Source organism: Anomaloglossus baeobatrachus, chromosome 1 (genome assembly GCF_048569485.1).
Source record: "Anomaloglossus baeobatrachus isolate aAnoBae1 chromosome 1, aAnoBae1.hap1, whole genome shotgun sequence".
Classification (NCBI taxonomy): domain Eukaryota; kingdom Metazoa; phylum Chordata; class Amphibia; order Anura; family Aromobatidae; genus Anomaloglossus; species Anomaloglossus baeobatrachus.
Genome location: NC_134353.1, coordinates 194,087,182 through 194,099,876, shown reverse-complemented (window position 1 = coordinate 194,099,876; position 12,695 = coordinate 194,087,182). Strand labels below are relative to the sequence as shown.

Sequence of the window (12,695 nt, the reverse complement as noted above, 5' to 3'; positions counted from 1 at the left end):
TTAAAGGGGCTATCCTAAGATTGAAACGCATGACCTATCCTCACTGAAAGTCCCACCAGTCAAGAGAACAATGGTCCCTTGCATTGGAACAAAGTGGTTGTACAGCTTTCAAAGTCTATAAGAATGATTGAGATTGGCCCCAGTCTTGTACACTGTGAATTGGGCATTGCTATGCATGCAAAGTTGCTTATTCAAAAAGCTCTTACCAATCAGACATTTATCACTGGTCTTGGGAAGGGTGTAAGTTATGATCTCAGGATAAATAACCCTTCTAATTGCACTGAGCGCTGTAAAGTCCATTTAGCTGACTGATTGACCTATTCCTATTATATATCATATACTGATTTTTTTCTTTTTGTTTACATTTTAGATGTATAACTTTTTCTTTTAAATTTCCATTTTTTTAAATAACAGAATTAGCTTCAGAAACTAAATATGCTTTATTAATGTCTATGCCTTGAAGGAATCTCCATTTGTTAAAGTGACATGTCTGCAGAAGCTTCAACAGAGTGAAAGTATAATCAATGTATTTTCTTCACATAGGGCTTCACAGATGGCGATTTATCAAAAATACAGTTTGGAGGGGCCAATGTTTCAGGATTTCAGATTGTTGACTATGATGACCCTGCAGTTTCCAAATTCATTCAGCGTTGGTCAATACTAGAAGAGAAGGAATATCCTGGTGCACATACTTCAACAATTAAGGTAAGTGTAAATTACTTGATAAGAAATATTTTATTAATAGTATATGATATGGTGATATGGATATCACTTAAAAAAATCTTTATTTTATTGTTTGCTAAATTGCAGAGCAATGAATGCAGAGTATTATTTTTACTTTTTTTGCAAATATGGTGTTTGTTTTTGCAGCATTTTTTTTCTTATGAACAGTGCATTTTTGCATTATGTGTAAACAGTATGCAGAGACAGGCAGTAGATTTCTCATATCAGTGCATGGCCTCAATGCACTAAGCACCTGCGCAAAAGAGAACGATACTGGGGAAGCAGTCACATGGGTGTATCATGTGACCACTGTAAGAAGGCCACCGGCAAAGTTCAGAAGGGAGATATGTATTAATGAAATCTATACCCTTGGTGACATAAGCCTGGAAGCAGGCATGGTCATGATATGGTCAGCAACAGGAGCAGCAAGGAATTCTTTATCTCCTGCACTCATCTGAACGAGCCTTACAGGATATTGTGACCGGGCATTCATTTGTTCTAAGTAGCAGCACCAGCAGGGAACTCATTATCTCTTGCACTTATGGGAATTAGCCCTACTGGATATTGTGACCGGGCATTCATTTGTTCTAAGGTTGCATTGCATGAATTTTTAAATGCAACAGCTGTCCACAGTTCAATTCCCCTGATGAACCCCAGTTACTAGTGGGGGGAAACGCGTTCGGTGAACGATGGGAGAATATATATGCTACACCAGACACAGCACCACTATGTGTATTTAAGAAGGGAGAATCCTGGTAACTAATCATATCATAGTAGTCCAGGAGGATTACCAACTAAAAGTAGGATACCCAGTGGATCACTGGTTATGGCGTGTTTTATACCTCTAGGTATCTATAGTACAACATAGTAATTGTCCTGTTGTGTTCAATTTTACGGACATTATAATTATTTTTTCTAACCCCTCCTACTATATTCATATACTGTCAGAGGAGGTAGGGTGGTTTATAAGGATATTATACCCTGTGGAGCACTGTTTATTTTCTATATTTGCTCCTTATGATATCTCTAAAACACACAGTAACAACTGCTTTTGTGTGCGTATCATATATACGGACAATATAATTAGTCCATAGTACCGTTTACCTCTTCTACTGTATCTATTCAATACTTAAGTAGGGGCGGATGCTGCCGGTACGGACTCATTGACACTGTGTATTGTCCCAAAACTTGGGACATAACCATTGATCCTTCCTACATACTGTGGCTTGAAATCTTAGTTTTCTGTCTGTATAAATGTTGCTGTGTCTGGCAATAATGTGCTGATTTTGTTGCACTTTGCACTTTTGTATCTTGGTGATGGCTATTCAATCAGGTAGTTAGGAATGGTGAGGGCGAGCCGCCGTGGAATGGGAGCACCACAAATCTAGGGTGCTTAAAGCCCCATTGGTAGGTAGGACACAGATCAGGGATAGATATAACCCCTCCTGATCCATATTATCAAAACTTCATCTATACCACCCTCAGACCCCTCCATAAGCTTTCCTACACCTGGCCATTCAGTGTGTACCTTCACACTACATGCACTTTTGTATGTTTGATGTATTGGTTGATTGAAAATCTTTTAATTCATTACTAATAAAGTTATTATTTTTATAAGTATAACATTCTGGTCTGTATACTAAGGTACCTTAGCCTGTACAATTCTGTTTTGTATATTGTTCAGATGTTGACACTAACAAGAGAGTTCAGAATGACATGAAGTATTACTAATACCTTGTCATTTAGCAAAAATTGATTTCAAAACTTTGCATTCAAAACATTTGAGGAAATAATGTGAAAAAATGACACTATTTCACTTGTTAAAGGAATACTATCATTGGTGGCTTGGTATAAGCTACTTGTTGAATATACCCAGTTGAATTCACCAATTGCTTATAGCTAAATATAATGGACACCTCAACTGAATTACCCTTTACTCCTTTGATATTCTGCTTTTATGTGGCTTTTGCTCTTGGCTTTGCATAATGAATACATAATGTTGGTGGCGGGGTGGCGTTAACTAGGGCTTATGCATAAGGTTCTGCGTGTCATGACCAGATAAAAGCAGAGCCAATTCTAGCTTTTCTTCTACTTGAGGTGAAAAAAAAGCATCCAAGAAAGGATAAACTGTACACAAATATATATCTGCATGAAGAAACCAAATACATAAGTGCATACCAGCATACAGCAAATAATAAAAAGTACACACAAATAAATATCAGTAATAATAATATTATATAAGTATATACAAGCTTCTAGAAATGCAAAAATGTAGATCTAAATATATATCAGGAGCAAAGAAGTTGTACACATAAGTTTATACTAGCACCCAACAATGAATACACACATGTATATAGTTTCTTTATTCTGATGTACCGTATGTTTCTGTAAAATTGTTTTTATTGTGTAAAAGTAGCAAAACATTAAAAAAACTATATAAATGTACTGTATATCACTGTAATTGTAGTAACCCAAAGAATAAAGATGTGTTATCACTTTTACCACACGATGAACGGCATAAAAAAAAGAAAACGAAAAACTATTTCTGAATTGTTGGTTTTTGTTCCTACTGCATCTCAAAAATTGGAAGAGAAAGTGATCAAAAAATCTCATGTGTCTGAAAATGTACCAATAAATGTCAACTCATACTGCAAAAAAACAATCCCTCACATGACTCTCTCGGCAAAAATATGTAAAATTTATAGCTCTCAAAATATGGTGCTGCAAAGACTTCCTTTGTAAGAAAAAAGTATTTCTTTAGTGTGTGATAATAAAAAAAACACATAAATCTGGTAAACTATATCATATCATTTTCACGGCCCAATATTATAACATTTTGTAAAGCACCAATAGTTTCAAGAGGGTCACCACACCCCTAGATAAATACCTTGAGGGGTGCAGTTTCCAAAATGGTGTCACTTTTGGGGGATATCTGCGGCTCTGCGCATGATGTTCACAATCTATTCCAGACAATTTTGCAATCCGAAAATCAAATAGCACTCCTTCCCTTCCAATTCCTGCAATGTGCCCAAACCAGAGTTTCTGACCATACATGCGGTGCCCCTGTACTCAGGAGAAATTGAACAAAAAATGTGATACATTTTCTCTTGTTACCCTTGTAAAAATTAAAAATTTGGGGTATAAACCAACATTTTTGGGGAAAAAAGACAATTTTTAATTTTCACAGTCCAATGTTTTAAAATTCTGTGAAGCACCTGCAGGTTCAAAATGCTCACCACACCCCTAGATGAATTCCTCAAGGAGTGTGGTTTCCAAAATGAGGTTACTTGTGGGGGATTTTAGGCACATCAGGGGCTCTGCAAAAGCGACATGGTGTCCACAATCTATTCTAGCCACTTTTGAACTCCAAATGTCAAATGGTGTTCCTTCCCTTCCAAGCCCTGTAGTGTGCAAAAACAGTCATTTTTCATCACATTTAGGGTATCGGGCGTACTATTTTTTCTTGTTACCTTTAAAAATGAAAAATGTGGGTATAAATCAGCATATTTATTTGAAAAACTTATTTTTACATTTTCATGACTCAGTGTTATAAAATTATGTGAAGCACCTGGAAGTACAAGGTGCTCACCATACCTCTAGATATTTTCCTTGAGGGTTCTAGTTGCCAAAAATGGGGTCACTTGCGGTGGAGTTTGCAATGTTTAGGCATGTCAGGGGCTCTGCAAACATGACAAGGCATTCGCTATCCATTCCAGCTAATTTTGCATTTCAAAAGTCAAGTAGTGCTCCTTGCCTTCTGAACCCTGCTTTGCGCCCAAACAGTAGTTTTCCTCCACATATGGAATATCGGTGTACTCAGGACAACTCGCTAACAAATTATATGGTACATTTTTTTCCTGCTACCTTGAAGAAAATGCTAAATTTGATGCTAATGCAACATTTTTGTGTGGAAAAAGTAAAATGTTAATTTCCTTCCACATTGCTTTAGTTCCTGTGAAGCACCTGAAAGGGGTTATAATTTTCTTAAATGTGGTTTTGAGAACTTTGAAAGGTGAAGGTTTTAAAATTGTAACTTTTAGTATTTTCTGTCACACAGGCCGCTCAAAGTCACTTCAAAGGTGATGTGGTCCCTAAAAAAATTGTTTTTCTTCATTTTTTGTTGGAAAATGAGAAATTGCTGGTTAACTTTTAACCCTTAAAATAAAAATTTGAAAATTGTGAAATTTTCATTTTTTAACCAAATTTTTGATATTTTCATAAATAAACGCAAATCATTTCATCCAAAATTTACAACTACCATGAAGTACAATGTAAAACGAAAAACGTTCTCCTAATCAGTGGGATATGTTGAAGTTTTCCTGAGTTATTACCACATGCAATGACACTGACCATGTTTGGAAAATGAGGCTTGGTCATTAACGTACAATGTGTCTGAGTCTTTAAGGGGTTAAGCTATCGAATATTCAGCAGCACAAGGTAGTAATGGTAACTCTAATAGAAAATTTTCAAATAGGTCTAAGTGCTTTTGTATTGCCCACCTGTAGCGGTCGCCTCAGGGACGTCACTCCATCTTCTGGAACGCCACAGGGACTCCACTTGATTACCGCTGGCAACAGATATGTCAGGTTATTTACTTATGAGTCGTGACGCTACTCTCGGTTTGCGGTCAGGGTTATAGGCAACCGCCACTGCAGTTTGACGAGCATCTGGGGCTGATGGAATCTGCAGTCGGATGGTGTGGCCTCCCGAGAGTGAGGCTGGCCCCAGGGGCTCGGGTGTGTGGAACAACAGGTCGCAGAATAACTCAGTCGCAGTCCAAAGTGTCTTTCAACTTGTTTACTCACTGTTAGATGTTTTGTTGTGAGGAGCCCGGGCGATGCTGAGATTCAACCAGGTGGAACCAGGAACTCCTTCAGGCCGAACTGAGGGTAGCCGTTAACTCGCCTTCCTAGCACTCCTTTTGTTTCGGATAACCCCTTACTTGCAGTATCGTGGGATTCATCCAGGGAAATCGCTACTGCCTTTTCTCCCCTTTCTGGCCCGTTTGCCGGCAGCGTGGACCAGGTGAGATGGCTTCTGGCCCTATCTCCTTATGGGTCTCCTTATTGCTGCTGAGGCTCAAACTCTGTATCTTTGGTGAGGAACCTCTAGTCCCCTCACCCGCAGGTTTGGCAGAGACCTTGATTCCAGCGATGTATCAATTATTTGGCTGCTTGCTGGTTTGATAAAATATTTGTTATATCTGCTGCAGATGTAACAGTTCTCTAATCCTGAGCTCTATGTAACCCCACCCACACCACTGATTAGCAGCTTTTTGTGTACACAGTGCAAAGGCAGAAAGTTGCCAACCAGTGGGGGTTGTGGGGTTATGCCAAGTTCAAGAATATAGATGACTACATACAAGCAGGTTGACTAGTCCTTTAGTGATAATCTCTTGCTGATAAAACGGAGATTGTATCAAAACTACACTAAGGAGCCCAGAAGTTGACATATCATTGGATTCAGGGTCTCTGTCTTTACATTATGCAAGTTTTAGGGAGTGCTTATGCTGGTTATACAGGTATAAACTATTAACTCAGATGAGCGGTATTCAATTTTTTACCGGCTAGCAATGACTTCAAGGTTATACTATGGAGTGCCACTGATCAGCATTTAGTTTCTCATGCCAATTCGGCATGAGAACAAAAATTGTGCATGCTGTGATTGGCAGCATATCCATACAAGTCTATGAGTGCGTGTGAAACATTGGACTGCACTCTGATGTCTTCAATGGAGAAGGTGGAGGAATTTATCTCTCCATTTTCTCTGCAGTTGTGATCCGATTCTCACATGCGAGAGAATCTGATTACAGTAGATGACTCTCGGCTCACGCTCGCAGTAGAGTTAGAACCGCATTTGCATAAGATGCTACAACCTAGGATAAACACACCCTAAGGCCCTGTGCGCACGCTGCAGATTTACCTCGGATTTTACTGCGGATTTGCCGCAGATTTGTTGCAGAAAATGTGTCTATCATTTGTGCAGTAATTCCCCAGCAAAACCTATGGGTATAAAAAAAAAAATGCTGTGCGCACACTGCGTTTTTTTATACCTGCGGATTTACCCGCGGAATTTCCGTTGCGGAATAAGTGTCCATGTCTATTCTTTTCCACAGATACCTGCGGTTTTTGCCATAGATAATGGTAAAAATCAGCATGGACCAACCTGCGAAAAAACCGCGGCAAATCCGCAGCAAAACCGCATTAAATCCGCATGCGGATTTCATAGCCTAAGGCTATGTGCGCACTAAAAAATGACTTTTTCTTAAGGAAAAACCAGGCCTTGTGAAAAAATTCTGCACCTGCAGTAAAAAACCGCACCAAAACCGCAATGAAATCCGCATGTTTTGATGCGTTTTGGTGCGGATTTGCCGCAGCTTGGTCCCTGCAGTTTTTTTTTACCAATAATTAATGGAAAAACTGCAGGGACCTGCAGAAAAGAAGTGACATTAACATTAATTCCGCAGCAGAAAATCTGCGGGTAAATCCGCAGGGACAAAAAACACAGTGTGCGCACAGCTTTTTTTAATCCCCATAGATTTTGCTGGAGAAGGACTCCAGAAATGTTATAAACATTTTCTGCAGCATTTCTGCAGCAAAATCCGCGGCAATTCCATGGGTAAATCCGCTATGATGGGTGAGAAAAAGGCGCAATAGGGTCTTACCCGGTTTACAGGGTGGAAAGGAAAAAGAACAATGCACTCACCTGGCAGGGTTGTGCCAGTCACAACCCCTTTGCAGACGTGGATGAGAGCTTAGGTGGTTCAGCAGCGGCCCCGTTACAGAGCAAATTTTCAGCGTAAAAAAACTGGAGAAAAACGGGTTTTTTTGCCGCGCTAAGAAACCATGAGCATGAATATAACAATTTGTTCTTTTATTTAGGTCATTCCAACGCGTTTCGGAGACTCATCTGCCTCCTTCCTCAGGGAAAATAATCTCTTTTCCCTGAGGAAGGAGGCAGATGAGTCTCCGAAACGCGTTGGAATGACCTAAATAAAAGAACAAATTGTTATATTCATGCTCATGGTTTCTTAGCGCGGCAAAAAAACCTGTTTTTCTCCATTTTTTTACGCTGAAAATGGGTAAATCTGCAGCATGCGCACATGGCCTTAGACTGGGTAGCAAAAACCGAATGACAGATTTTCATGAAGAATAATGTAGAAAGGCCTTAAGCCGAAGCCTCTTTTATATACAGATTTCACTGTTTCCAGAAAAGGTATATGGAAGAGGCAATTATTGCTGATTATTTTTATACTGTAATTAATTTGACTAGTGGTCTTCACCTCTTTGGGCGATTTTTAATTTGAAATAAGTGTAGTCTAAACACTAATACATTAGTAGCGTAATTGAAAGACATGTCACTATAAATTTTCTTCCATCAATTTTTAAAATGGCTGTATTAATACATAGAAATGTAATAATATATTGTTATATTGTAAGGATTAGTCTGGCACATGTCTGTATTCTGGGTATACTCCACATAGAAACATTTTTATTAAATGGTTTGACTGGAAACAAAATGGAATTTTGGAATCAAATTTGTGAATTCTGTCATGGCCCTGCAGGGAACTGAATACCTGTTTGCAGAATTCTCAAAAGATTACTGCTGATAGTTGGGGGTCTTATCAGCTTGTATATATCTTGAGTATATCTATCCTTATATGTCCTTGTTAGTAGAGATGAGCCAACCCGAAGAAGTTCGGTTAGGCAGGTTCAGGTGGACTTTAGAGAAAGTTTGGTTTGGAACCCGGACTTGACCAGAACCCCAATTGAAGTCACTAATTGGGCATTTCGGCTCTACGCCCATATGCAGCCAAAATACTTCTGGGGGCAGGTGGTCAGTGTTTTTCCTTTGTTTCTGCACACTGCATCTGATTATGCTGTTGTTACCTCCAGTGTGAGCTGTTCAAACACTGCAAGTGGCACGCACTGGGCTGAGCACCTTAGCATTCCCGAGCATAGCGATGCTTGCTCCAGTGGTGTTCACTAGTGATGGGCAGACCCGGACTGTAAAAGCCAGATTCGCGCAGTTTCAAAAGTATGCCCGTGCCGGACCCGGGCCAGGAGTTCTCAGAGAACTCCGGCCAATGATCTGGGTCCGGCAACCCATTAAATAAAACAAGAAAAAATAAAAATAAAAATAATGCAAGGACGCTATACTTACAGAATCTCTGGCATGGTTGTAAATGCTCCCACGGCTGCTAACTTTTCTTCTGGAACTGCTCATTGTATTGGTGAAAGGGTGTTGTTTGTTTTATTTTATTTCAAATAAAAGATTTTGTGCTTTTGTTTATTTCTTTTCACTTACAGATTTCTAATGGGCGGGGGGCTTCATAGATGACTCCCATTACTAATCTAGGGCTTAGTGACAGCTGTGGGATGTTATTAACCCCTTATTACCCTGATTGCCACTGCACCAGGGCAATCGAGAATGGCCGGGTAAAGTTCCGGGATTGTCACATCTAATGGATGCGACAATCCTGGGCAGCTGCAGGCTGCTATTTTTAGGCTGGGAAGCCCAATAAGCATGGGTCTCCTTAGCCTGAGAATACGAACCCCGAGCTGTCCGGTTTTATCATGGCTGGGTATAAAAATTGGGGGGGACTGTGCACTGTTTTTTTTAAACTATTAGCCATATGCTTTATCTGTGCTAGGTATCATAGTATGGGGGACCATATGCCAATTTAGTGACACACAGACAGTGCCTGTGATTGCAAGCAGTCAGACAGGCTGTCACACAGTCTGGGGGCATGTCTGACTGCAACCAATCACAGTAATAATGAGTGGCCCTGGAGGAAGAGTGAGCGATCGCAGGAGCATTTACAGCTGCTTCGTGATCTCGGTAAGTATAATGTGCCTGCTCTAATAATCCTATACCTTCTACAACCATTTTTAAGTGCCAGAGTCTGGTCCCTATAGACTTATATGGGGACAGGTGTCCAGCCAGATATCCGGGATATATTCAAATTTTTTTTTTCCAAGTCCGGTTAGTCTCACCAATCCTCGATATCTGTGAGTTCTCCCATCACTAGTGTTCACACATAAAGCACCCGAAATCCAAACTCTGTTTTTTTTATATAAAGTCTGTTTTCGGTATGAACACCGAACTTCGGGTTCGCTCATTTATAGTTATTATTTTTTCAAGGTGCCATTCTAACAGCATTGATGGCAATTTTTACTGTAAAAATATACATTTCCATTTTTATAGGAAAATATTACCAGCTGATATCCAATGCTGTGCGCCCATGTCACCTCATGTCAGTCACATTGTATTACGTTTTCTCTGTGTAAGACGAGCCTTTGTGTTTATATCTGTTGGTGTGGAAACAAATCAGATATTTATTTTCATATTCATGTTGACTGATTTACTGCCTTGCAGCGTTGTACACCAAACCATCCATAGGACATCCTACACGTCCTAGTTTTCTAAGAACCATAACGATTGACAAATACTATAATGGCATAACTTTCAATTCATGGATTTGTTGTTTTAAGAGCTGCTTTTTCATTATGTAATTGTTCTCTATTGTTTTGATTTGTCAGCTTTAATATACAAGGAGCCAGAATAGAAAACTATTAAATGCAGCACTGCTATTCTTAAAAGCACCTGTGATCTGGATATGTAGAGTAAATGGAGAGAATATACAGTAGTTACTGTATTTACAAAAAAGTGTCCTGACATCATAATGGTGTTTCTTAACTTGTGAGCTATGTGTAATCAGTCAAGGATTAGTCAATTTTTCGGCTTAAAGCATTTTGGAGCATACATTTTTCGCACCATTTTTTTTTTTACACAAATAAGAAGCTGCATTTTACAGTACCAGCAAAAGCAATGAGATTTCGGAAATCTCAGGCACACGTTATATTTTTTCCTGACTTAATTTAAATATTGAAGCAGTTTTAAATCTGCATCATGTCAATTCTTTCAGCATTTTTCCTTCGTTTTTAGGCTGTGTGCACACGTTGCAGATTTGTTGTGTTTTTATGCATTTTTCAATATAGATTTGTCACAAAGCCTAAAAGGAATCTGATCTCACCAAAGTGAATGAGAATCGTGAAGCCTCATGCACACTTTGAGTATTTTCTCTTCTCCTTGCAGATTTGGTGCAGATTTAAATCTCCAGGATATCAATTCTTTCCGCATTGTTGCTGCAGAATTCACCCAAACTAATATATGGAAAAAATCTGCCCCAAAAAAAACCCAAAAATGCATCAAAAACGTACTTTTTTGCCGCTGCAAGAGATGCAGAAATTTCTGCACCAAATCTTTTACCCGTGCACATGCTCTCAAGGGTGCTTTACACACTACAACATCGCTAGCTATAGCTACCGATGTCGTGCATGATAGCACCTGCCCCCGTCGTACGTGCGATATGTGGTGATCGCTGCCGTAGCGATAATGTTCGCTACGGCAGTGATCACCACATATCGCATATCACATGCACATACCTTGTCAGCGACGTCGCTGTGACCGCTGAACAATCCCTCCTTCAAGGGGGAGGTGCGTTCGGCGTCATAGCGGCGTCACTAAGCGACCGGCCAATAGAAGCGGAGGGGCGGAGATTAGCTTTTTTGATGCGTTTTTGGTGCATTTTTGTCACAATGCTGCAGGCAAATCCTTATGCCAGCAAAGTCAATGAGAATCCTGAAGTTTTGTGCATGTTGTTTTTTTTCCTTTGCAGACGTGGGGCAGAAAATAATCTGCAGCATGTCAATCCTATCAGCATTTTTGCAGTATTTTTCAACCCCAGAAGTCATAGAAAACACTTGAAAAAAATGCATCAAAAAGCGACAAAAACGCAATTTTGTTTCTGCCAAGAGATTTGGTACAGAAATGACATAGCCAGATTTTTTTTTCTCACTCATAGAAAGGAATGAAAAACTGCAAAAACGCAGCAAAGAGGTTTTTTACTAAGTTTTTGCAGCCTTTTTTGGCCAGCGTTTTTAGTAAAAGAAACAAAAATTATTAAAAATTTACGTTAGACAAATGATCCATGTAATATGCACCAAAATAAGTTGCTAAACACTGCCAAAACACAATTAAAGCCGTTGTAAACAATGCAGAAAAACCTGTGTTTTGTACACAGCATTTTTACTGCCAAGAGAACAGGTCTGAAAATATGTGTTAACATGGCCTGATTGTAATTGGTCACATATAAATGTTTTTATTATTCATCAAACACTAATTTAAAATAAAAAAGTATCGGAATAGCCAATAATAAATGTTAGATTTGTTTATGCTTTACAGAATAAAGTGTATATTCCTTTCCGTCAACTGCTGTGAATCCTTACACCATGTGCAGTATTGGCTGTTAAGTCTATTGGGATTAGAATCCGGAGATTAAAAACGTGGAGGGGATAGGGAGGTTGAAACGTGCGCGGTGTACTCACCCGAGGCTGTGTCATGGCAGCATCTCCTTTCGGGTCACACTTTTCTCTTCCGGAGCCGACAATTCAATATTCATTGTTTTGCCCGCCCACCGGCGCATGTAATTGATTGCAGCTAGATGCGCCCCCACTCTGAGTGGCAGCACGTCAGCTGACTGCAACCAATCACAGGTGGCAGGATGGCCGGTAGGCGGGGAAAGCAGTGCAAGTGTCTTCGGGTCAGTATGGTGAGCATGCATGTCTTTCAGAAACACATTCACTTTCCTGTCAGAAGTGTGCCGCTGTGTCGGTGATGTGCTGTCAGACTCGTACAAGTCTGACATGACATCAGCCGGCACAGCCTGCGCTTTCTGATTATGAGCGTGCATGTACCTAGAAACACATGCACACTCCTGTCAGAAGTGTGCGTGGCTGTGCTGGTGATGCGCTGTCAAACTCATACAAGTCTGACATGACATCAGCTTGCACAGCCTGCTCTCTCTGAACATGAGCATGCATGTACACAAAAACACATGCATGCTCCTGTCAGAAGTGTGCACAGCTGTGCCGGTGATGGGGCTTTTTAAATAAATTTAAAAAAAAACA

The 12,695-nt window shown here is 39.8% G+C and overlaps 1 protein-coding gene across 5 annotated transcripts in view; it reads left to right on the top strand.

Moving 5' to 3' along the window:
* The window catches only part of GRIA2 (glutamate ionotropic receptor AMPA type subunit 2), a 270,236-nt gene that overhangs the window by 168,461 nt on the left and 89,080 nt on the right, over nt 1-12,695 (top strand). For all 5 annotated transcript variants that reach the window (XM_075347593.1, XM_075347571.1, XM_075347564.1 and 2 more), the window contains exon 6: nt 544-705. In XM_075347593.1, the coding sequence (XP_075203708.1) occupies nt 544-705 (162 nt within the window). The remainder of the gene's footprint in view (nt 1-543; nt 706-12,695) is intronic.